The sequence below is a fragment of the Papilio polytes genome, unplaced genomic scaffold (assembly GCF_000836215.1).
Source record: "Papilio polytes unplaced genomic scaffold, Ppol_1.0 DF822622.1, whole genome shotgun sequence".
NCBI classification, from domain to species: Eukaryota; Metazoa; Arthropoda; class Insecta; order Lepidoptera; family Papilionidae; genus Papilio; species Papilio polytes.
The window spans coordinates 2,219,498-2,247,153 of NW_013526582.1; the positions used below are offsets into that span (position 1 = coordinate 2,219,498).

The following is a 27,656-nucleotide window of genomic DNA, read 5'->3' on the forward strand; positions in this document are numbered from 1 at the left end:
TAAAACTCTTGACCCTGTTAGAAGAATTTCCGATCCAAAGTAGGTTTCTATTGTCTTTATTTACTAGTATTGTTGTATGGGAATTTGTGAAAGGTTAATTTGCGAAATCAAAAACTATCGCATTCCCGTTTTTTTGACTCATCTGCAAGCATTATCTTTCGGATGACAATTTAAAATCGGTTCACATAAAAAAAAAGACGATTTGAGAATCTCCGTATTTTGGAAATTCGTCTAAAAATTAAAGTCGTTAAAATTATGCATAAAAATTACTTCGGTTCACACTTCTCCAGTACGACTGGACTGTAGCGGTCAACAATACTGGCGTTAATCTGGCAACTGGTTTACTGTCCAAAATAATTTAGCATTGCAACATTCATCGTCTCGAAGACTGGTTTGCAATGAAATGACACGAAAGATATAACTGTATCGTCAAACAAATCACCTTTGTTAAAACATCTTTGTTTCGATTGCGTTACAATGTGTACAGCTTTAAAGCGAGCGCACATCTTTGACTAAACAATCGAGTAGTGTGCGCACCTCCATATAAGCTTATAGGAATCAAAGCGCGACTAAACAGTTGTGCGATAGTTTAGTTTCAGGTGTGAACGCGCTTTTACGATTGCAGTTTCGTTTTACGCAAACTAATAGTCATGCAATGTTACATGAGATTAATGAATTGCCAAACGAGCTTTACTGTGTTTGTCGAAACACTCCAATATGTTGTCATCACACTCATTTTCTGTACAAAGAACAGAGACAAGAATACAGATTACGTTCAGCAATGGAAATGCATGCTTGTTGCTTAAACTAGTAACAATTTTTCATTCAATTTTATTTATGAAAGATACTGATTTATAAATTAAACGTCTGTTACATTAATAAGGACTTCTATTGACTTCTTCAATTAAATATTGTTTTCTTTAGTTAAAGGCGTCGCAAATCGATGATCTAGATTAGTACTAAGGAGATCTAGATTTTGTATGGTATTAGATTTTTTTATATAAATTCTCTAGTGAGGACAGATGCTCCTTCTCTTAGCGACATTTACACATTAATATTTACATAATGAATTATCTCTCGATACTCAAAATGTAACATTTACTACCTTATTTCCTACCAGATTAATACTAATGGTTCCACGGACTTTTATAGCTGATGTATATAAGCTAAGTCGGGGGTAGGTTACACGGACATCCCGGAACCCTTTTTTTTGGCTCAAGAGGCTGGCCACGGAGGGGGTTTTAGTGGGTACAAACCTCACATAACCCTGTCTTCCCCCCCTCTAGAATGAGGGGTATCTTTTTAAAGATTTCCCACCCGTAAAAAAAGGTCGGGGGTGGGTGGCTACTATTATTCTTCTTAAGGTGCTTCTAGCGGAAAGTTAGTGATCAGTTCTCCAAATTTTACTCTACCTTTTACGAGGCGAAATAGTTGGGCGGCACTCGCAATTACTACTCTTAACATGGATATATTAGTAGTTTGTTTTGTTTACTATAAGAACTGGACGATGACTAAAGGTTCTTAAAATATAACGCTGTTTATCCATCGCGGTTATATGTACTTTAAATGCATACCACAAGCAACACGAGGTCGTAGGCACTCGTTTACGAAGGATTTATTTGATTAAACATGTCCCAACCCACTTTACTTTTAAAATTGCGTTTTTAAAATAGCAATAGTCCCTACACTATGAATGTTAAAAACATTTTATACAAATAATTAAGTATCTATATATTTTCTACCAAAAGACATAATAAAGTCGACAAGTGGCAACACCATTAAACTTTGGCGCTAAAAGCAGGCAGTCTTGGCGCGTACAGGGAATTTCTGGATGACTAACAGATAGGAAATATGACGTTCCATTTCCTATTTACATGCTAAATTTATGTGCAGCCAGTAATAAAGTTAACTTTTTATAAAAGGCATACAATAGTCATTGTTTATTGCATTTAATGGCTGCATAATTATCAGGAAAATACAATAATTACGATTACTCAAAGGACGAAATAATTATCTTAAGGCGATGATTGGCGGCCATCTTGTTTACGTTGCAAGGAATTCAATTCAAATTATTTTAAACATGTTGTCCCTTTCGCTCTCTTCGAATGAGAAAAGCAACACGACTAGTATTGCACTAAATTTATTTAGAGGGTTTATTACGAATATTTGGGTGAATGTTGCGAGAAAAAATTCCTAACGTTAACGAAGTTTTATTTGACACATATTAACACAAATTTTGTCGAAGATGTTATGAAAATATCCTAGGTTTACTATTCCACTCTAAATTATATACATACAAGTAGAAAACATGAATAAAACAGTATTCCATATAAACAAATCGTACTTTTGTTTTATTAATATCGATATTTTACAGACGAGAAGAACAGGAAATTAAGTTCGCAAGATATTTAAAAATAAAAATTCCTTAACATGGCATGGCACACCCGTCACCTTGAGACACGTGCGTCATTTAAATTTGTAAGTACCAACTTTAAAAAGATACTGAGGGTTTATTACGATTTTTATGAGATAGTTTCCATACCGCTGTAGACAAAACTTTTATTTGATTTGTGCACCCTTACCGAGCGTATTATACACAAACAAATCTCACTTTTGTCGAAAAACGCTACGAATGCGTTCTCGCAAATGTCACGCAAATATTCGTAATAGACCCTCTTTAAAAAAACTTACTTTCTTTCAATATTTTTACTTCAAACTCATATTTTATGACGTCACACTCCAAATTTGAATTAGATACTATATATGGGGTCGCAAAACCCACTTTGGGAAACTCTTCTTTAAAACAGCTCTTGATAAAATACATCTTACGAGGTGTTCTCGTGCGGCTTCATCCGCATGAAATTATATTTATTTTGTTGTTTACATTTGTGAACTGTCAAAATAAAATGACAACCTTTATGTTCCCAGCTTGTAGATTATGGTCTTTTTCCCACATTAGGGTTTTTATCCAAAATATTTACCCCCTAAGTTTAATGGCGTTAAAATATATAGCATAAAGCGTGATGCCAGTGTAGGGCTTTTTATTGCTGATATCTTAGGCAACAAAGTGTGTGTTTACGCTTTATTATATTAGTATTGAAGATAGTATATATTTACATTAACAAGTTCGACCTCAACACGTTCACACAACTTTCATTGTAATCAAATTAACCACGTCAATGGTGAAATTGTATCCTTTACTACGAGTTAGTAACGGTCTGCGTAACATTGTACATTGTATGCCATAATCTACTTTATGCTATGGTGTTAAAGTGTAAATTAGTAGATTAATAAAATTATAATTGGATGCACATAGCTGAATTGCGATTTCGGTGTTCGAAATTTAAATTGTATCAGGATAAAGCATGTAACAATTGCAGCATCAGGTTTCGACGGTATTGCCGCAACGGGAATTTCGCCATTCTTCCCTAGATTTTACGTACCAATTTCCTGTAGATTATAGAAATTTCGTTTACTATATCAAAGTCTAATCCAGTTAGTAATATTTAATGCGAAAGATTAGGCGAGTGTAAATATTCGTGGTAAGAAATAGTTTCTTTACATTTTTTGCGTTTTTAAAGGCATTGAAAAAGGTGAATTTATTTCCATGTTTTATGATCTATGATCCCCACATTTCTGAACTGATGGAGAACTGATTGTGCAACCCGCGTGCTCTTGTTGCCTAACTACGTGCGGATGTTAACTGGCAACTTTACATAATAATTGCAAGACTATATGTTAATATCTGGGTATTTTCCTTGCATGAGATAGTATTAAACGTATACCATAAATCACATTAAAATAATTAAAGCGGTTAAATAAATTTGACGTACTCACGAAAAAGATATAAAGATATTTTTATAACCTTGCCTTATGTCAAATACCAAATAGTACACGTCTTCGAACGTGTTTTACTAGTTAACGGATAAAATGGGCCACTAATATGTATAAGGATGTTATAAATTGTCTATATCACCTTGGTTTGACCTTAACTAGTTTCGCACCATAAGGTCTAAATACGGTAATATTTGGCGGGAAAACCAATGAAGAGGTAGTCAAAGATTAAAAATCGAAGACCGCCCGGAACAAAGATTATAAATCGTAGGCGGAGTGGAATATGGGTAAAAAATTAAAAATCGTTTATAAAGGTCGTGTATTTAAACTTTCCTGTCTTACTGTATCGAAGTTTACTTGCTTCTTTCCGGAAGATATTTATCTTGAACTATAAATGCCAGGCAACTTACGGACAGAAAAATAACGGAATAGCACTGAATGGTTGGCATTTATTCGGTTTGTCCTTATTTAGCTTTTATTAAGTAATCGCTAAACTGGCCGACCTTCGTCCATAGATAAATAAAATCGAAAATAGAAAAGGAATGATTTAATTATGATGCGATATTTTTATCATTGACATCCAAATTGGACGATACCAAGGCGATCAATAACTGTAGGTTTCTACTGCCACTTCTATCGAATAACAATGTCTCTCTCACTCTTTATGAGTAAATAGAGATACAAATATGTTTCTATACTGGCGTTTCAACAATGATAATTAGCTATAATACTTGAAAAATTGAGGATACACATAATATCGGATTTCCGATAATTTAATGATAATTAAACAGCAATAATTCTGAACGTACCTATAAGTGCTTAAGTTAATTTTATACTTGGTACGATCTTAAGAATAAGGAAATTCGTGAATGCGGAAGAAATTTACGATGCAAAATAAATCATAATTTCAGGCGTGGGTTTTCACTGCGGAAACACTTATAAAAAATTATCAGCCCTTATAGGACAAGCTGAGATAAGAGCACACCACAGCAATTAAAAATAGCGAAGCGATCCCTGCCCATAGACATCCGCATTTGCAGATGTGTTGCCTACCTTAAAAAGCAGGGAAGGGATGCACAGAAAAAAGTCTTTTTCTCCAATCGCTTTTTGTTGGAGTTTGCCGCCTAAACTGAGCGGATCTTGATGAAATTTGTCATGGGTCTGGACAATTAGGCTATTACTTTTGTTTTTTTTTTAATTCTACGCGAACAAAGTCGCAGGCGAAAGCTAGTATGTTAATATTTTAATGTGCAACTGTTCGTGTTTACGATTTGTTACGTTGAAGTTTTGTACACTTTTTATTTGTTACGAATTTAGTACATAATAATGCAAATAAGAAATCGATTGTTTATTATCTCTTTCTTCGAAATAACTCGCAGTGTTCCTCTATAGCAGTATTGTAAATATGTTAAAAACTAAGGAACGCAGAGTGAAAGGTGTTGATGTGGCTTATATAATATCCCCCCTTTCTCCCTACTCATATCAGTCTAGATGTAGAACGAAATACTGACTTACACAGATAAGATTAACGAATATTATATTCATTACTAGCTGTTCCCATGCGACTTCATCCGCATAAATTTATGAAAATTTTATTGTTTACATGTGTCAAATTATCAATTGCAAAGGTCAAAATAACATGCTATGAGAAACCATGGCAACCTTGCTTTCTTGATGTTGGCAGCAACTTATGGTCTCTTTCAAACAATAGGGTTTTTATCCAAAATATTTAGCCCCTAAGATTAATAGCATGAAAATGTATAGCCTAAAGCGTGACGTAAGTGTAGGGCTTTTTATTACAAAAAGAACTATTCAAAAACATGATGTAATTGCTGACATCTTAGGCTACAAAGAAGTGTGTGTTTACGCTTTATTATAATAGTATAGATTAGTGTTCGTGACGTCATATTCTTATTAACCCTTCTTGTATATGTTATTCTTCTTTCTGTCCTACTCTTGTCAGTTGTAGCATGATGTTAAAACAGTCGTTACATTCTTTAATAATCAGACTGTCAAATATAAAAAGAGTTATTCTAAAGCTTTTGTTACCTTCTGAGATTAATGTAAACAAAATATCTAAGCTATTATGCGCTTGTAACTTCGTCAGCATGTCGCGTTGTTATTTCTATACGTTTTGTTACATTTTGTCTATTCTAGTAAATAATCGAAAAATTGTTTAGTGGGACAGTCCGCAGACCTTACTACAGTTTTGAATGTAAAATTCAACTGTTCGGTTAAAATTAACGGTGTTTAAATGAGATTTAAAAATATTGACAGAAAAAGTACGTTTTTGTATTATTTTTGCAGTAGCAACTAATGGTGAGATTCTAATAAAACTTGAACATCTTTAGCTGGTATTGTTGATGAAAATTGTACAATATAATCAAATGATATCATAGTTTTTCGAGTTGCTTGACGCATTTCGTTTTTTAATCAAAGTAAAGTTTTTCTTTACGTCACAGATAAAACAAATGGAATATATTCTTCGCGGAATAGCACCTAAGTTTCTAATTTAAATATCAAGGTCAGTGTGCACGTAAAATTATCTTGTATTAGAGATTTTAAGAACATATACTTACGACATTAGCATTCAGTATTGAACTATTTTTGCATATACATAGTTTTTTTATTTATTTGGCAAATAATTGTATCGTTGTGGTGATCCGCGGTGTTCCACTTATAGAAGAATATCTCAGAACAAAAATCCGCTTCTTCTTACAAGTAAACAATTACCTAGCAATTAGGTGTGCAAGTAATGGGAAAATAATAAAAATCAATAAGCCATGTACCTCTAACCGATTTTTTTCCGTACTTTTGCGTATCAAGTAGAACACCGCCAAATTCATTGATAGTACTTTAATAAACATGATCTTTCATTTGAATACATAGATGGCGCTGATCACACATTAGCCTCACTTACCCAGTTTTATAAAAAGTACTTATATACTTGGTTGTGTAATACAGCCTTCTACTTAATATAGTCAAGTTAGAACGACAATGTTTGCTCGATGTCGATTGCGATGTTTGCGAGGCCTGAGGTCATAATGTACTTATTTACACTGGACACGTCTAGTGCATACTTATTCTTTGATTTGTGTCACAGATTATACTATACATATTTTTGTCTGTATTTTGTCAAAGATAATGTAGGGGATGATGGTACGGTTGTACTTGTCACTCCCTTTCAAAAAAATGAGATAGAAATATTTATTTTTGTATGGTAGCGGCAGTGGAAGCCTGTACGATGAGCGATTATTTGCATTGTTTCTGAATGGACACTCGACATTGTGTCAAGGTCAATATAATTATTTGCAAGTAATAATGATGTAGATTTCTGTCTATAAAATATCTTTATATTCAAATGTTGTTTAGTGTTTATTTTGCGTTTTTTTGACCAATGGACATATATATGTACATGCCTAAATATTATTCGTTTTGTGTTAAACTTTAATCTATACTATTATAATAAAGCGTAAACACACACGTCTTTGTTGCCTAAGATGTCAGCAATTACAGCATATTTTTGAATGATTCTTTTTTTTTTAATAAAAAAAACCCTTACACTTACGTCACGCTTTACGGTACATATTTTAACGATATTAAACTTAGGGGGTAAATGTTTTAGATAAAAACCCTAATGTGGGAAAGAGACCATAAGTTACCGCCAACATGTCATTTTGACAATAGTAATTGATAATTTGACAAATGTAAAAAATAAAATAAAATTTTCATAATTTCATGCGATTGAAGTCGCACGGGAACAGCTAGTTTATAGTAATTGTAATATAACACGATAGTACTAAACATTTATTACAATTCAAACATTTAATTTAACTTACAAAATCAATTTGTCGGATTTAAAAGCATACAATTTTTATAATTTAAATTTTATTTATGGTTCCTACATTTTCGCTATGCAGAAGCATGCAAGAAGGCAAAGGTTTTCAACATTCTGCCACAATTAAATATCAGTAAAATTATTTATTTGTTACTTAATTTAAAAGGAGAAAATTCTTAAATAATTTATACCACGTTATTAATAATTTATTTTTAGTAAACTACAATTTAAATGGCGGGTGAATTTAAAATAAAGATGGCGCCGCAGGCCACAGCTGTATTATGCGCACGTGACTACAACAGAAAGTTGGCGTTGCGACGCGTGCGTTTTTACTGTTTGCTTGACCGGTTGTTCCTTTCCTGTATTCAGTAGAGCATTACCGTGCATTTCCACTGCTGAAACACCATACATAAACAACAAAGACGTGATTATCTGTATTTTACATAGTAGATAAGAGTAAGAATGAATGATTTTCTTTTGACACAGGATTTCTCGTAAATGGAATTAGATGCTAAGTAAATTCATCAAACGGTACACTATCGGACTAATAGTTAAATGTTGTGGTCCTAAGCGTATTTTTCGACAATTATATCGATGTATTGATTTTTGATGTACGATAAAGCCGTTATATCGATTCTTGATTTTCTGTATTCAACAATATTTACTTTTTGAGGTTATAAATTGCGTCAGAAATTCAATATCCTGACTTTTAAAGTTAATTTGATATTAACATGCTCATTAAAGACGATTAAAGACAAGTAAATAATATTAATTTTGCCTCATTATTTCATTTTCCTCAGAAATGCGTCATAAACGCGAAAGTTTATGGCTTGAAAAACATTAACAAAAAAGTAACGGCTAATTGTTTTAAAAATATTTGTATTATTATACGTTTAGTTGGCTATGAGTAAGACAACAGTTTAATTAAATTTTTTTCAAAGAAATATCGAGAAAAGGCAACGAATTGAACTTTAATGCAAGTGGTCTTAAATTAGAAAAGTTACGTTATAAATATAAAGTAGCCATAGATTTTTTATCTTACTAATAGTATAAAAGCAAAAGTTAATATGGACAATGGCCGCCTAAACAGCTGAACGGTTCTCAATGTTTGTCATAGAGTGGTCTTGAAGAACAGATAGACTATTTACTTTTTTTTTAAATTCTATGCGGCCTGAGTCCCAGAACATTTAGACATTTGGATTCAAGTAAAACAATAAGTACCTAGAAATTTAAAGACAAAAAAATTAAAAAATAGCAAGACATCTAACTCAAGTCATATGCAGTTTTTTAACCATTAAATAGTTGGTTAGTGTAACTTCGTCACAATAAAAAATTAAGGTCATATTATATATAATTAAGGTCATACAACGACTAAGCAATAAACTCTATTTTTATTTAAATTTGAAAAAACCACGTAGAGTTATCGTGAAATTACGAAACAACACTCTCTCTACACGTAACTGAGATTACATCCCGCGCGTTCACAGACAAGTTTCATTGATTCTAACTAAAGATATTGCAGTAATTACATAACTAAGAACATTACATATTTATATGAGTAACAAATAAGAGTTTTTTAATATTTCTATTCAACCAGTGGCTAAAGTATGATTGATTTCGTGTCATAACTCCGCAAAAATGTAGTAATAAAATAATAGTTTATAATTATAACTATAGGCAATATGTTTTTAAAATTAGATATTTTTGACCGATGTACCAAAAGAAGGAAGTACTCAATTCGTCTGTATGTTTTTTTTTTATGTGTGTTACGGCATAACTCCGCCGCTAGTGGACCGATTTCGATAATTCTTTTTTTATCCGAAAGGTAATGCTTGCAGGTGGGTCCCATTTTTTTTGTTTAATTTTTAATTAATACAATTAGGGTTTTTCTGTACATACAGTCAAGAATTATGTTAAATCTCGACAATAAGCTACATAATTTTATGTACAAGAAATATCATATGTTATAGGTATGTTTATTTAATTTAAACATCTTTATTCTTGATAAAATTATAAATCCGAACATTCAATTAGATGGATGGATGTTTGTTAGAAAATCTCCAGAACGGATTTAACGGATCTTCATAATATTTGACACCGATGTAAAGCACAGTCTATAATACAGAGGGTATTATTATTATATTTTTTTATTCCACGCAGACGGCATCGCGGGAAAACGCTAACTAGGTATAAATAAAACATGCTCACATTCTTAACATATTTTGTATCGATGTGGAGACTGGTACGTTTCCCGTAACAATATCCGGTTTTGACATAACCGTGCACGCTATAAAGAACCTAAAAAACATCATCTTTACAGGCGTAGTCGGTGCCCATTCATATACTAGCCTTACTTTCTCCTTACAACCTTGATTTCTTACGCCTGCCTTGGGTACGTTAACACCGAACACGCTAAACCGATGGCATTTTCATCATCTGTCACAACTTTTACTTTTTTGACACTAAATGACTTTCAAAAAAACTTTTCCCTCCCTTTTGTCATAGATTAGTTAACAAGTGAGGTGTTTCTAATAACTTTAAAAAATGTCGTTAAAAATACTGTTTTATTTTAGAATTTAAATAAAAAAAAAGCTCACCTTTTTAAAATATAGTTATCTCAAAGATCCAAAAATTAAATGTCACAAGTCACAGCACGTTTGTAAAATTAAAAAAGTCACTGCCACTCTATGTTGCAATTTCGCGCCTAAACACAAAACACTTTCTCTTTAATAAAGTACTCGTATGATATTTAAGAGATAAAGAATTCGAATTAGTATTCGGTTCGCCACGTTAGTAATGGTCAGTGGCTACGCCGGTTGTGGCAGGAAGGCGCGTCGATTTCTTGTTTACTCGACTAAACGACTTTTAGGTTAACCAACGGAGTGAAAACGGTATTCTTCACGTTGCATTTCCGCATACTTGGTGTACATTTTAAATTAGTGGCATAAGTGTTAACCAACGGTCTTGGAATTGCACGTCTTTCGCAACATCATCGAGAAGCAAACATTTGACATGTGTTTACTTTGGTTTACGACATATAGTAAAACCTACTTACATACTAAACATAGAAACCTAGGCGCCCTATATCAGTTGTGTACGCAATATGGGTGTCGCCACCCTAGGATCTAGTCTAGGTCTAGCTGTCACTGATTTGGCCTTTTCTTAAAGTATTTCTTATGTTCAATTTAGATTTTTGATTAAAAGGGGCAGCTATCCCCCTACTTAAGCCCATGGAATGCAACTAATACTATTTAGCGCCATCTGTCACATTTTTAAGGTCCTAACCAATGAACTTTAACAAACAACCCAAAAGGTTTATATAAATAAATCAGTTTGATAGAAATGGTTGAGCAAATATTTTTTATTAATAAAGGAATAGGTAATAAAAGGCAAAATAAAATGTAAAACATCATTTATGTTTAAATGAAGACTTAACAATTTCATGTTATATTATTTAGTTAATATCTCACTTAGCGCTTTCTTCTTCTTTTGTCCTTTGTCAAATTTGTTTTTCTGTAAAGAGATGTTTAAAATTAACTAGATTGGTAATTATTTTCTCCCACCAATATAAAAACTCCCGCCATGTTGCGGAAAAATATAGAACTAATTACTCTATGGATATTTCTATTTTGTTTTTTAGGTTAAGATTTAGAACAGCGCCATCTATTAACGAGCTTTGAAGTTAAAATGAGAAGTTACTAAAAATAAGATATTTTACCTTTTTCTTTTCCGCTGTCATTCCAACAAATTCTTTGCGCTGTTTTTTCCCTGGCTGATTGATTCTCTGCGTCTTGTTTGGAGGACCCTCGCCGATATCCTGATTTATATCAAACATTAAGCATTATAAACAGTAGTAAATCATACTTTTTAACATTTAACGGAAGAGGAGACTCATTGGAAGGGGAAATATCCTTCTATGTGTCGCCTCCATCGATTGAATTAAGGCAACATTGCTTTCGTCAGCTGCTCGTTTGCTTGACATAAAACTACTCGAAAAACTACTAAAATCATTTCTAGATTTCGAAGTGTTTTCTTAATTATTTATCTACCAAAGAGCCGAACAAATAACTAATACAAATATAACAGTAGGTTTTTAATAACTAAAAACACGTACAAAAAGAACAGATGTCTTTGTAATGACAGGGGAACACGTGTTGTCGAAATTTTAACCATAAATAATAAAAATATTACCTGATTAGGTCTCTTCTGCATTAACCTTCTCATTGCACCATCGGCTTTACTGTCATTATACGTAGGCCTTCCCACTTGTCTGTCATCTCTGTTCCCAAACTGTTCTCTACCCTGCACACTTCCCCTGCCGAAACCACCTCGCGTATTCCCCCTGCCGAAACCACCTCTAGCACTACCCCTGCTAAAACCTCGTGAATTTCCTCTGCCAAAACCGCCTTGATCATTTCCCCTGCCAAAACCACCTTGCGTATTACCCCTGTCGAAACCACCTCGTGTATTTCCCCTGCTAAATCCACCTCGTGTGTTGCCCCTGCCACGACCTCCACGAAAACTTCCCTGGTGATATTCTTGGTGTGTTTTTTGTTTACTATTTGTTTGTGTACATCTCTTTACTCGGAGTATTCTGTTTTTAATTGTTAGTTCTTCTTCGGATAACGCTAGCGCAAGTTCTACAGCGTCTTTAGATTTGAAGTTTACATAACCGAAACCTGAAAATGATATCAAAACTTAAAAATAATTATATGAAAAGTAGATTTCTATATAATATTACAAAGAGGAAAGATTTGTATTTTTCTACATACTGGAATAACTGAAAAACTGACACACTACATTACCAGTGAATAACATAAGCCCTGGTTTTACTAATTTTTTTTAATTTAACATGGACGAAGTCGCGAGCAACATCTGGTATTAATAAAATTTAAATAATAAACTCAATCTATACTTAATGTTTTTATATGAGACAAAAAGGTAAGGGAAAATAATCTACAAATATAATGAAAAAACCAAGTTTATAACAACTTGTAGCAAGTTTCATTCATTTCAAAATATTTTATCAATGTTATTAACTACATTCAAATATTAGTTATTACTTGAGTTATGGGTGTTTTTTAATCAAGGCTATTTAGAGATTTGGTCATTGAAAATTTTAAACTAATACTTTTCCATACCTTTCCCCGCACTTGTCTTTTTGTCTCTTATTATTCTGACAGATTCAATATCACCACATTGCTGGAACTTCTGCTGTAAGGCCTCATCTTCTAAAGCAAACGGCAGGTTGCCAATGAAGATAGAGAATTTTGGGTCATGTTCTGATCCTGTAGAGTCACTGCGAGTTACTCTTAAATGATGGTCATTCAGTACTGTACCATTCTCTGCTAAAGCCTAAAATTATGAAACAAAAAATTTAAATTAGTAACTACACAAATATTTTGAAACATCAAGTTCACAGCACAGAGTGCCACAGAAGCTAACCTAAGTAATTATTAAGCAAAGATTTAAATTGCTTTCATTATACTTTGTTTTCATAAGAGAAGGGGCAAACAAGCGGCAATAACACAAAGTATAGTTTTACATTTTTTACGAGACTAACGGCAGTACACTGAAACGAAATTTTAAACACTGTTTCAAGCAACATTTAATCTAACAGATGTCAAAATGATAATAACATGTGTAGTATAAAGTTTTATCAATACCTCATTCACAGAAGATGCATCTCTGTATTTCACATACACATTGACAGTAGAACGATCAGGATGAAGTTCATTCTTAATTACGGCCAGCTTAGGAGTTGCTCGGCCATCTTTCACTGGTATGGTGCGGATTCTAGAGAAAAAAACGATAAAAACAATGCCATGAGATTAAAAAGAATAATTGAAGAATTTTAACTAAATATATATAATAAATTTGTTTGTAAAAATTGTAATATTTATTTATTGCAATTGCAATTAAATTATACAAACATCTGTATAAAGTAACAACAATAAGTACCCCTTCGGGCGTGTAATATAATGAGTACAAATGCAGCGAAACAATAACTAATAACTAGAATAATAGCTAATAACTAGCTTTCGCCCACCCCAGTCCACATGGAATTAAAAAAAAAACAAAAGTAACTATCGTATGTGTTCTTCCAAACTATCCTTTACATCTATACCAAATTTTATAGGGATCCATTTAGCATTTTAGGTGACAACTCTAATAACATCCATCCATCTAAACTTTCGCATTTATAATATTATTAAATAAGATATCTCTTCCTGCATACCTAACGGTTTCAATCAGTCCATATTTACTAAAGATCTTTTTAATTTCCTTCTTGCATTTCGGACTGAAAGGCACATTTCCTACGAAAAGTGTTCTTTTAACTTCTTCCTCTGTGTTTACAACTTCTTTCTTTTCTACTTTTTCTTTCTTCTCTGGTTCTTCGTCTTCTGAGCTTTCTTCTGTCGGACCAGTGTTGAGTACTTCTTTATTCTGTTCATCTTCTGAATCTATTTCGTCATCAGACTCATGTTCTGAATCACTGTCTTTATTTGTTACAGCGTTTGGATTAACTTTTGTTTTATTCTTTTTCTTTGAAGACTTTGTATTTGATTCTGTTTGTGTAATTTCTGTAATGGAAATTTCAGTTTCTGTTTTGTTGTTTGATTTCTTTATTTGTTTTTTGTTTTTCTTTTTGTCTCTTTTTGGAGTTTTTACTTTTTGCTCAATGTTTTCTTTTGTTGAATTTTCCTCTGTATCTGATATATCTTTTTTATCATTGTTATCAGTCTGGCTTATATCATTCTCTTTGTCCACATTTGTTTTAATGAGAGTCTTTTTGCCTTTCTTACTTTTTTTAGGCGAGACTGATTTATTCATTGCAATGTTATTGTCATTTGAAGTAGTTATATTATCAATTGAGTCTGATATAAGGCTTTGTTTCTTTTTCTTCTTTTTCGGAGTACTTTCGTTCTGCAGTTGCGGACTGCCAGAGATATCCATATTTTCATCTTCTTGTACGTCTTTAATATTTGGGCTTTTGTTTTTAAGCGATTTTGGACTTACGTCTGCGTCTAAGTCCTCTTTAAGATGTTTTTTAACTTTTTCGGCTTTCGGACTTTTAGATTTCGAACCCTCATCATCGTTAGTAACATCTAGGTCAGGGTTTTCAAATATTCTTTTAGGTGACTTTTTTACAACTGCCTTCTTCTTTTGTAATGTGGGTGAAAGGAAAATTGACCGGTCATCCACCAGCTCACTCTTAGGGGTAACATTTGGAGAGGGTTGATGTTTCGTCGGCGTTAATGCACGTTTTAGAAATTTCGGCCGGTTAGGAGTAACGTTACCATTTACTAAAGCCGCGACACTACCTATAACGTAATCCATGATATTTTATTTATAGGATTAACTAGAATAAAACAGTTTAGTCTTAACGCACATGGTATTTTAAGAAAATTGACAGTGTCAAAGAAATCGTAATGTTTTGACAAATGTCAATGGCACATTTTATTTCGTTTAAAAACCTGTCAATAAAGAATTAAGTAAATCAATCTGTAATTAAATTCAGTTTTTATCCAGTTTTTTTTTTATCAGTATCCAGTTTTCTAAATTAAACTCATTGTTACAATGTAATGTTGAAAATTCTCATCAAAGAAATTGGGGATGCCTTTAGAATTCAATTTTCCACGAAAATTGTAAAAAATGTTGTCCTGCTATTCCACATCGAGTGTTTTTTTCTTAATTTTATTGTTCAAACATCAAAATCATGATTTTTGAGTACTGATTTTCTGATTTTTTTTTAATATTGACCTTAAAATCGTCCAAATTAAGTGACATTTGGCAACATTATTTTTCTCGCGCTACTCGCGCCGCACCTCGTTAAGCGTTCGAATTGTTTTGCGCTTTTTGTCTTTGCCTTTTTCTTTGCTATGAACTTTTGACGACGCTGTCGCGATAATTATTTTTCAGCATAGTTTATCATTAATACTGTTGTTAGTTGTAAGTGTTAATGAAAATAGTGAGTGTGCTCTTTAATTATTTGTTTAAGTGCTGAAGGACAAGGAAAAGTGAGTAAATCTTTTTTAATACTTCTATTCTTATTAAATGGTCGGCGCGCCATGTTATACCGCCCGCCATTATTTGGTTTGTGTATTGTTTTTGATAAGTATTTTAAAGCTGTTGTCTCAAAAATTCGCAGTTTATGAGTATTCCAGTATTATTGTTACATACAACAGAACTAGATTATTACGTAAAATAACACAGATATAGGTTAATACCAATTCGTAGGTTAAAAGGAATTTGCGCGGTACTTCTCATATTTCAATAGTCTTGTATCATTTCACATTCTTATTATGAAAAAAACGATTTATTATTCAGCAATATTTTCGTTTATTTAAAGTTTATAAAGTCAAATTGCATTCTTTTCTATTTCTTTGCCGGTAATAATCGAATTGGAATATGTTTACAAAAAATCGGGAAGTGAACGAATCGCGCAAGTTTTATGGTTCTGACCTTGTCCCCGAAATAATTTACGTGAGATTCTTGTTTCTTTAAAAGTCATAGGTAAGTATTGATAAATAATATTCGTTTTTTATAGTGTAATAACAATGTATATTTCAAACCTCTTTTTGTTATTGTGTGAACTTTCTTATTAATAACAAAAACGTGTTTTTTACTAAACATTAAGTCTATTAGTACAAAAATTTATCTAATAGTCAATCAATTTACATCACAACTATGAATGTGCAGTTAAATGATTTAGTAATAGGTTAAGATTACTTTCTTTATACTTGATTGCAACTAACCATAGATATTTGTAGATATCATGTACATACAAAGGTTTTATCCTAACAGCTATTAAGAATATAGTTAGGATAATATGACCTTTGATATTTGGATAAATCACAGCCATATTAAGTTATGAACTAACATAACTATGTTTGAATTTATTTTGATTTAAGATTTTGTTGAAATTATAACTTACAAAATCAAACTTAAAAAACAAAATCTTAACTTCAATATGTGCCTAGCCGATTTTACACTAACATTTATATTAACAAGTAAATTATATTAATATACTAGGACTGTTATATTGAGGTGCAGCTAGATAAATAAAGCAATAACAATCGGAAGTTCGGGCCCTTGGCTTCATAATCAGTGATGTGTAAAGCCTCATGCTTCACTACCTTGTAATGTAACACCTTAAATGGCTTTATGTACAGTCAGTTACTTGAATATTATACAATTATACAAAGTTATGTAAGGTTGATTTTAAAACTACCAATTGGCATACTGGCCAGGACATATACTTGTATATTTTTGAACCTGAAGACAAGACAAGTTTCTAAAAGTTTGTACATATAAACACATTTTTTTTTTCTTATTTTTTAGGGGGCTTTGTCGCGAAATAAACACATTTATGGAGCTGTCTGAATACCTTTATATTCTAATAGTATGGTCATTTGTTAAAATCTTTGCCTATGTTTTATTTTTTGTTATGCATGTAAAAGTTAAGCACTTAAGTTAACCTCAAGAATAACTTAGCATAAAGACCTCAGTAAGATGCACATAAGTCTTATACTTGAAGGTATAATTCTACATTTTGTACTGTAAATATTTTCTAAGTTGGAGTGTGAAACTTCATAACTTACACAGTAGGCTATTTGCATAAATATGATTTAGCTCTGGTCATACTTAACATAAATTAGCAAATATTAACAAATAAGTTAGTACTTAGTTATTCAAACATGCTCTAAGACCTAGATTTCTCCCTGTGTACATCTTAGGGTTGTAAGCATAAGCATAGAGTATTATCTTGTCCGTTACTAAGTTAAGACATTGTAATTTAATTTAAAAATATGCAGGTCAAGTTAAATCTTTGTGGTCTAAAGAAAGTAGTTTGTTCTAAACATCTAGGTTTAGTACATAAAGTAATAAAATATTAGGAATAGTGTTTGTATTGTATTTTAGTTGTAAATTATATTAGGTTATTTTTTAATATTGGAATCGCCAAAACCTATTCATGTGACCTCCAATTGTGTATCTATTCCTCTCGGAAAACATCTACAGAGCGGGCACACACTTTTGACTAAACTATCCCACAACTGTTGTGCCATTGTCGATTGTTTTGCAGCCAATTCAACTTCAACTTGTGCGATGTTTTAGTCAAAGTTGTGTATGCCCTCTTAACTTGCAAATCAGTTGTCAGTTGATATACGCGTGTCTCGGGAGTATGGTAATGTTGTTTGCAAAACTAAAATTACCATAAGAAACATTTACTTCTATTCATATTGTGAAAACTGGGAATATTTATGTGTTATGCGAATAGATGTTTTCGTATTTACTCAAAGTATTTAAATATACTGCCATACTCGGAAATGTTTAATGGTTACTCAGTCAGTTCCTTATTATAATTTTTTATATTTAATTAACGCCAAAAAACTATTATATTTATAGAGCGCATTTCGACTTTTCAGGTTTTGCTTACGCCTTACACGAGTACTTGCTCAGTGTAATCTATAGATTCTAATGTATAATATCGAGTATCTACACAATCTTCACTGCCTCTCTTACTGCCTGAGGTCAGCTAGGGTTTTTGTCCTTCACATAACTCTATCATCTTTCCTCTGTCACCACTCCCTTTCACGCAATATATACACTAGGTCTACTTCTATCGGTGTACTTACATAACCAATAAGACGCATTTCATTTCTATTAACACCTAAAATAAGTCGTAAGTATGGTCTATAGATTACAGCCTTGTACTCTGAGTTAGTACTCCAAGGAAATTAGCTAATGAGGTAAATCGCATGGTACTTGTCTCATATTTCTTACTGGCTAAAAGACCGTGCATAACAATACGCATGCCCGACAATCGTCTACCACGTGTTTTATGTGCTGACCGCTTCCTGTGAATCGAAACAAGCAGCGCATTATAATTATGTTGTTAGGCGGTTTTGCAACTTCATAACTTTAAACGATAGTTAAATTGCATATTTGTATAATACATTTTTTGTTAGTAGGTCGCTAATAAGTACAATACTACTTTATTTAAGCAATTTATTTATATCTAGTTTTCGCCCGTGACACCGTCCGCGTGTACTTAAAAACAAAAACAAAAGCAAGTAGCCTATGTGCTCTTCCAGACTATTCTCTACATCTATACTCAATTTCATCGACAACTAAACTTTACAAATGTATAACTGGACTAGCTGATTGATGCCCGTGACTTTGTCCACGCAATATTAAGGTAAAGAAAGTAGCCTATAATATGCCCGTTTTTGACAGCTACCCTATAGTGAAAGTCCGGTCAAAATCGGTCCACCCGTTTCGGAGATTACCCGGAACAAATGCTGCTTGGGGACAGACAGACAGACAAATTTTAAATGTGATTTTCGTTATCAGCAACGCAAATACACTGAATGATGAAAGGATTTTTAACGAAATCATTTAGTACCAATTGGACTGAAACCTACGTTAAATTACGTAATACAGTGCACTTTTGATACAATGTATTTTAAACAGGCTGACGCAATACAACAAAGGTTTCAGTGGTCAGCGAACGCGGGGTGCGTGGGTTTTGAAACACATCAAATCTAGATTTATTTAGATTCTTGAATTAACGCACTATTTTAGAGAGTAAACAAAATGTGTACTTGGACCTTGTACTATGACGAATTTCCAACACGTACAGAGATTTTTAAGTAAACGAAGTAAAGAATAGAAAGTTGTTTTATTAAGAGAAAATGAATAACTCAGTTTTATAGGTCATGACCGTGAAAAGCGATAACGTAGTTTATAATTTAGCGTTTTCTTGACTTAATTTAAAAATAAACATGCATCCTTATCTGTTTACATTATCGCTCGTGCACGTTTTTGTTTTGATTCGCGGAATCTAGTTTCTTTTTTTACAACTACGTAATTATAGCAAAGCCTTACGATGTCGTTAGACTGAATTTGATAGATGGCATTTCCAAAATTGTCTCATAGACCTGTATAAATTGGAGCACTGCAGCCAAAATGCTTATAATATATGTTTACCGGCCTTCGCCCGCGACTCCGTCTGCATGGAATTAAAAAAAAAGTGTTTTTCAGGCTATCCTCTACGTCTGTGCCATATTTCATCGATATCTGTTTAGCCGTTTAGGCTACAAAATCTACCAAACTTCCATCCATTCATCCATCTAAACTTTCGCATTTGTAATATTAGTAAGATACATATTTACAATATTAACTTAATCATACTCTTATTACTACATCCTGTTATTCCTCGATTTTAATTGCGGCTTTTCTTTTTTTTTAAAGGCACAGATATTGTGGCCAGTACGCCACCTCTTTGACAGAATAGAGACTTATCTACCTGAAATCTGAATATTATTCTGCACTGATTTACTGCTTTCGGTAAAACGCCTGTTATTTCCTCAATTTGTGAATTTTAATATTTTCCGGGCCTTTATATTTATTTTCCGTGTATCCTCGATGTGTTTCTGTAAATGGAACACTGCGTATTTTCTTAACTGTACAATGTGTTAAGTAATAAAGATGCAATAGCTGTACCGTTAGGTTCTTTGTTGTGTTATGAATGAGATGCCGGGTGTTGGAATTGCAAGTGTCGAGTGAGACCTATCACATCCTTATAAATCATTAGACTGTGCAAATCCAACAGTGGTTAAGGTAAGAATATAATACTGCTTGTTTAAATATTTTTATATCTAGTTAACTGAGTGATTTAGTAACTAAATATAATTTAGTCAAGTAGATTAGGGAATAATTTGTTCCGTTTTGATCTATTTTTGACCGACTTCCCAAAAGAAGGAGGTACTCAATTCGTCTGTATGTTTTTTTTATTCGACCAAAACTCTGTTGAAACCTCTCGCGTTTATTAGTAAACGTTGACGTTAATTTTGCTTAACGCCAGTCATATTCTGAATTGCGACAGAAGTACGTCCTTTGGACAGTACAGAGTTTTTTAGCTGCTAAATTACTCGATACTCGATTGAATTACTAGCCTAATACTTAATAGGTATTTCTTTAATAATGAATCTAAATAAGCGATCTAAAACCACATGTTCTTAGCTTTATACAAAAGAACCTTTTTGAAGTTTTAAGGCAGTACAACGAATAGTAATTTTATCCCTCGCTCACAAAAACTAACCGGTTCATAGACAAATCAACGCTCGCCACATCGGCCTTCAACTTGATATTTAGTCTTATGTAAGTTAATTCTAACAAAAAACAAATTCTTAATACATTGTATAATGTCCTTAAGTATGTAAATGTTAGGTAAAACGTCTTGAGTGGTATGGGAATAATAAAATCCATTAGCTACCTCTTGGTTTTGTAAACGTGAAAGGCTCAAAAACATCAATGTTATCTACATATAATAAAATTGGAGTGTCTGTAATATCAAAACAAAAATTCAGGATTTCGGGAAGACGATGTATTTGCGTTGCTGATAATGAAAATCGGGTTTAAACGGTTTTTGGTCTGTTTGTTTGTCTATCCGCAAGTTGCGTTTGTTCCGGGTAATCTCCGAAACGCCTGGGCTGATTTCGACCCGACTTTCACAAAAGGGTAGCTGACATAGACGGACATATTATAGGGTAGTTTTTATCTTAATATTGCGTAGACGAAGTCTCGGGCTCGGGTAGTAATTAATAATAGTCAAATCAAATAGTTGAAACTTTGTTTATTGTTATTAGTGACTAATGAGGTAATTAATCTCTAAAATAGTGTACAAGATTTCTAGGAGTCGAGTAAAAAGAATGCGGCACTGTTTTGACCCAGTTAAGGCAGGTGGTAGCGTTAGTTAAGTTCGACCCACATTGCTCTGCTTGTCTCCGATTGGTTTTTATGTGGGTGGCGTGACGTACGCCATTATAAGAGCTTTGACTAAGTTATCGCACAACGTTTAGTCTCGCTTTGATTCCTATGAGCTTATGGAGGTGCGAACACTACTCGATTTTTACTTGTGCAACTAAACAGTTGAATTGGCTGCAAAACAATCGACAATCGCACAACAGTTGTGCGATAGTTTAGTTTCAGATGTGCGCACGCTCTGTGTGTCATTTTTTGTATGTTAACCATAATTGTTAAATAAACATATCATACTAATATTATAAATGTGAAAGTTTGGATGGATGGATGGATGGATAAATAGATGGATGGATGGATGGATAGATAGATGGATGTTTGTTAGAGTTTGTAGCCTAAACGACTGAACGGATCTGGATGAAATTTGGCATAGATGTAGAGGATAGTCTGGAAGAACACATAGGCTACTTTCTTTTGTTTTTATTAATACCACGCGGACGGAGTCGCGGGCGAAAGCTAGTTAACTACAAATGAACGCAAGATTTGTTGTTTGGCCGTAGTGATAGACGAAGTGCAAGCGAGTGGTTTGTCCCATAGCGATGTTCACATAATGCTGTTAGTGATGTTCTCAATCGATTATTAGGTATCTACATGAAGGTGACAACACTTATGTGGCTTAATTTTATGTCTTGTATGACTCACCGATGGTTTGAGTTACGTAAAAATAGATAACAGTTATCTAATGCCAGTATCACCCGTGTTAAACGAGGACGGACTTTACTCATACAAATACTTGAATAATAACTAAGTATCCACTATTAGTCCATAAATAGAATAGAACTGGTAAATGTTAAAGGATGGTTATTATTATGACGTAGCTGTTGCCTGGGACTTAGTCAACGCAATATTAGATAAAAATGTAGCCTGTAATATGCCCGTCTATGTCAGCGACCTTCCAGTGAAAGTCCGGTTGAAACTATTCCAGCCGTTTCGTAGATTACCCGGAACAAACGCGGCTTGCGGACGGACAGACAAAAATTACTTAAATGCGCTTTTCGTTATCAGCAACGCAAGTACATCATCTTCTCAAAATCTGGAATTTTTCTTTCGATATTACAAGCACTCTAATTTTATTATATGTATAGATTACCTATAATACCCATCGTTTTCCTATACCAACAAACAACCTTGTAATTGTAATAAATGATTAAAGCATAATTGTTAGATATTTACTAGTTTTACCGTAACCTAAAATGTACTTCATTTTAAAAAAGACTATAAAAAACTTATTTTAAGTATAACAGATCCCCCTGTATGTTCATAAGAGCCATACGGTATGCTGGCGTTTGAATAACGCATGTGTGATTCATTTGCGGTGCAAAATATCACGGATAGCGGTAGAGGTAGTGGGTATTGGAGATTAAATAGCTAGTCGTAGCTAGTGATAGCTACGAATACTTAAAAATTACTAGAATTTGTATCGAATATATTTGAATTTGTAGAAGAAACTACCAAAGTGCTTTGTTCGTATACTTGTCTTCAGTTAATTGCAATTTAATGACCATAAAATGTAATAATATATTTGTTAACTATCTGGCAATTAATACAAATATGCGACATTTTATGCCTGCATATGTTAATAACGCGGTCACGCACTGCTCACAAAGTGCATAAAATGATTCAGTAATACCTAAAAAAAATGTCACATAGTCTTTTAATGTTTACGCAAATAGTCCTTTAGTCCTATACTAAGGGAATCGCTTAGTCACTAATTAACGACTTTAAGTGTGGCAATGTGTCGGAAAGCTTCATTTGTATTAAAAGTAATCTATCCTTAGAAATGGTATGAATTGAGCCACGCGCCTCTTTAGCTGCGAGTGGGCGAGGTCATTCACCTCTCCCCGACCATAGAGTAAGGCGATCTTTAGACACGCTCGTGACATATGTGAAATGATGGATTTGTTTACGTTCGTTATACACAGTTTATTATTGAGTTATAAATAAACTAGTTGCTGTCTTATACCAGTTACTCTGATTTTTGAATGAAATGAAAAAAATATCTATTTTATTTTTTAAACATACAATTAGTAAAGAGCTTTTTTTGCAAATGAACTGATTTTTATGACTAATTCGATTTTACCAGAACAAATATTAATACGTTTTAGTTACTTTTAAATATTTTTAAGGAATAAAACTATAAAACAATTATATTTGTGCCTTTTTTCTGGATTGTCTCTGATTTAAATTGAAGGGGAATGCAGACGCGGGCAATTTAATTCATGTCAGACTGTTTTATTAGTTTTGCACTTCACAACTGAAACTAAATTATTATTATTGCAAAGATCAATAAAATCATTGACCGATTTGTTTCTGTCAAAACAAATGCTAATATACTTTAGTATTAAACATTTTTAGATATGCACAACATTTAATAATCATAGTCGTTTGTCATGTCAACGCACTTCTAAATATATCTAGCTCTGTACCACTAACGCCAAGATACCTAGCGTATAATTGTCACTTGAGTTTTTTTCTTAACGTATGTACAATTTTAAAAACGCTGTGTTGTAACGTATATTGTGTTGTAACGGATCTTGTGTTAGGTGTAAATTTATTGTTAAGGAAATACTAAAAAAGAAATATTTTATCAATTTGTTATTGGCAAAGTGCCAAATGAAGAAATGTTAAAGAAATACAAGAGTTTTTAAAGAATGATTTTCGGGTTTTTAATGATTTGCCTACTTTAAAAGGATTTAACATTGAAACGAATATTTAGTTGGTATTTTGAATCAATACTATTATAATAAAGATGAAACATTCGATTGTTTGCATTGAATAGGCTCCGAAACTAATAACCGATTTAATTCTTTCACTGTTGGAAAGCTACTGTGTCCCAAGGTTAATAGACTTATGTGATTTTTTTTAAATTCTGCGCGAACGTAGACGCTAGCAAAAGCTAGTCAACAACTACAATAACCAAAAAATATTTAATTCGTATGTTACAGTCTAACCGTTGCTCGCGATTTTTTTATGGGAATGAATTTTTGAAATCTTCTTTACTTTCTAAGTTTCAATATATGCAAAAATACAAATGTTTCCCTCTTGATAATATTATTATAGATTTACATAACAATTTTAGAGGTTAAGTGCATTAACATTGTAATTAAAATATATTTACATGACTTTTGTTATCAGGTCATGAGTCAAATGGTGACGCGTCAGGGCCCCGTCGGGGAAGACATAGATAAGGTAAATTCTTATCTCATAGGGTCATTATGTCGAGTTTAAATTGTATTAAGCTACGATATCTAATCACTTACCGCATAACTATGTCATTGCAAATCATTAATAGTTGAAATTCTAGTTACCTGCATACTCGAAAGAAAGAGAAGCATATACACCACCTTGATCCCTTTTTTTACTTAAAAAAATTATTAAAGCCCTGGTTTTGTATGTTGTATTACATTATCTCGTTGCACCTTACAGCGGCAAACCGCAAGTCCAGTTAAAGAGATGAAGAAAAAAATGGCAGCGAATGCAGAAAAAGAAAAGATCGCAGCCGAGAAGCATGTCGATAAACCTAAAGACAAACACGATGAAAAAACAGATAAAAAAGATAAAAAGGAAACAGACAAACATGCAGATAAAGCTGAAAAGAAGGAAAAATCTCATGACAAAAAAGATAGAAGCCTGGATAAATCGTTGGATAAAAAAGATAAAAATGCTGACAAATCTATAGATAAAAAAGATAAATCTGAAAAGAAAGACAAGGCAACAGAAAAGAAAGATAAATCGGTTGAAAAGAAAGAGAAAAGTGTCAATACGCAAGTTGAGAAGTCAACGGAAAAGAAAGAGACAGCAATAGTTACAACAGTCGGGCCAACTGAGGAAAGCACCAGTGCGGAGAAGACAGTAAAGGTAAGTTTTAATATTCACACACACGTGACATCAATGCAAAATGTAATTTACAAAATAGCATATTTGCCTAACTTCCAATTAATTCCAGCAACCAACAAAAGACGAAGATAAACAATCTGACACAGTAAAACAAAACGGCGAAGCTAGCCGTCAGAATGGCAAAGCCAGTAATGGTACAGCCAGCGAATCTGACGACGGCGAAGAAGAACTCGTCATAGTTGAGCCTGACAATGACGAGATGTTCCCGGAACTGGCATATGACGACACTTCTGACACGGAGCCAACTGACGTTGATATACGCAGCGCCACGAGAAGATCGCAGGTATGACTGACTTGAATGACGCAGGTATAATATGATTTAGAACGCGCACACCTAAAACTAAACTATCGCAAACTGTTTACTCTCGCTTTAATTCCTAAAAGCTTATATAGAGCGCAAAGTACACGATTTTTTGTTGTTCCAAAAAATCGAATTGGCTCCAAAACAATCGACAATCGCACAACAGTTGTGCGATAGGTTAGTCAAAGGTGCGCCTGCTCTTAGCGTGACGTGACGTGACTGACTTCATTGAGATACAATCACCTGTATTTGTTTATATTGTAAGGGTTAAAAGTTCATTGTTGATTATTTAATGTCAAGTGCATTGTCATAATATTTCATATCATTGTATGTTGTTTTTGTTTATTTATAGAGGATCATATAAAGGTTTATACAAGTCCATTTGTTTCGTGTGCACTTATTTGGGAAATAAGGTTCATTTCTTATGGTGATTGGTACAATACACGTGTGGTATACCAAATTAACAACACAATCTCATGGTCGTACGGTTTTGTGATGTTCTATTAACCCCCTAACAATAATGTGTGAAGGTGAAGGTGACACGTACTCCGGAGACGCCACGACCCGCCTCAGTCAAGCAGGCAGACAAGGAAACAGACGATGTAAGTCACACAGACAACACGATAAAACTCATGACCCTTAAGGCTAGTTTGCAATAGCCTAGTAATTTAGTAGAGTACCAAGAAAGTAGCTAAAACACTCCATAGACCAAAATTAGTTCGCAGGTGTACACAAGTAGGTGGTGTCTTTTTTTAAATCAACATTTACTTACATACAATACCTATGGAGTAAATACTATGTCACATTTCGTTACACACAATTTTATACACATTGTTACTACAAATGTATAGAAATTATAGTACATTTCAATTTGACTCAATTGTTACTGCAGTAATAGTGGTATAAAAAAACATAAAGAGTATTCGTATTACGTAGGAAACACCTATCAAACATACAGCATGCCATATTTACTATTTTTCACGCTATATCAAAAAGTTCTGGTTTCTCCTGTGTTCTTTTTTTCATATCGGTTAATATATTTTATTATAATTTCGCATGCAGTCCTGGTATTTAACATAATTATATACTTTATGTCAATTATCTAAAAATATCTATACAATCACACAATGTCGCGGAAATACGCTATGTTCTATTTTCAAAATTGTCTAGTTCATTGCATTAAGACATACTGATCTTATAAATAACCAATTTGATAGCAGTGAGTTGCGCAAATAACAGGATAATAATAAAAATTTAATCGTGTACCGCTGAACGACCTTTTCCGTACAGACACATTCAAAAGCTGTTTCCTATTGCATGTCTCAATACGTATAAAACGTTCATACAGCTTGCTTTCATGTGCAACACCACCAGATTCCCCGACTGTACAACAAATTGTTTTTTATTTCAGTCCAAGGAAATGAAACTGCTTAAATTGAAAGAAGACATCATGATACCTGAGCGTCGTCTCCGTTCATCCAACTCCCCAAAACCTTCAGAGAAGAGAACTCTAGACAAGAACTCTCCGAAGGAGATGAAGAAAAGTGAATTAGAAACGAAGACGGAGGAAGTTCGCGCAGAAGAAAAACAGGAGAACGCACAGAAGGCAGAAGGAACGGTTACAGAAATGGTAGTCGAAGTTGAGAATATTGAGGGTGAGTATTATTATAAAACTAATCATTTTGTCTGTTTGTGGTCGAATTTCATTATTTTTTGAAACATTACATTAAAAAAAAACATTTGTTCATTAGCAAAACCAAATTCAGTACATGAATTTTGTTTGAATTATAACAGGATGAGGGTATATGTACAAAATTGTACTCTCAATACAGAGTGGTGGGGGTAATTCAGCTCAGTCTTGCATCAGCCGCCGTGTAGTGCGGACGTGTCGCATTACAATAGAGCATAGCTGTATGTACAGAGACTGGGTGAGGGTATGTGTAGTGTGACGCGCGTGTT

At 33.2% G+C, this 27,656-nt stretch overlaps 3 protein-coding genes across 3 annotated transcripts in view; 1 reads left to right on the forward strand and 2 right to left on the reverse strand.

Moving 5' to 3' along the window:
- The window catches only part of LOC106105993 (ABC transporter G family member 23), a 61,363-nt gene extending 50,860 nt beyond the window's left edge, over window positions 1-10,503 (reverse strand). Inside the window, exon 1 of the mRNA XM_013286513.1 lies at window positions 10,270-10,503. The gene's annotated coding sequence lies outside the window, so the exon portion shown is untranslated. The remainder of the gene's footprint in view (window positions 1-10,269) is intronic.
- A 606-nt stretch (window positions 10,504-11,109) lies between these two features.
- On the reverse strand, window positions 11,110-15,096 carry LOC106105985 (nucleolar protein 12-like). Its single transcript, XM_013286502.1, has 6 exons — window positions 13,911-15,096; window positions 13,339-13,468; window positions 12,814-13,027; window positions 11,864-12,351; window positions 11,391-11,489; window positions 11,110-11,185 (listed from the first exon to the last, which is right to left on the reverse strand). Exons 1-6 carry the CDS (start codon window positions 15,011-15,013, stop codon window positions 11,123-11,125), a joined length of 2,097 nt encoding a protein of 698 aa, XP_013141956.1. The 5' UTR covers window positions 15,014-15,096; the 3' UTR covers window positions 11,110-11,122.
- A 387-nt stretch (window positions 15,097-15,483) lies between these two features.
- Window positions 15,484-27,656, forward strand: part of LOC106105865 (TRAF3-interacting protein 1-like) — a 15,458-nt gene continuing 3,285 nt past the window's right edge. Inside the window, exons 1-6 of the mRNA XM_013286321.1 lie at window positions 15,484-15,693; window positions 24,635-24,688; window positions 24,926-25,357; window positions 25,446-25,679; window positions 26,228-26,299; window positions 27,109-27,411. Coding sequence (XP_013141775.1) covers window positions 24,638-24,688; window positions 24,926-25,357; window positions 25,446-25,679; window positions 26,228-26,299; window positions 27,109-27,411 — 1,092 coding nt within the window. The 5' untranslated portion in view covers window positions 15,484-15,693; window positions 24,635-24,637. The remainder of the gene's footprint in view (window positions 15,694-24,634; window positions 24,689-24,925; window positions 25,358-25,445; window positions 25,680-26,227; window positions 26,300-27,108; window positions 27,412-27,656) is intronic.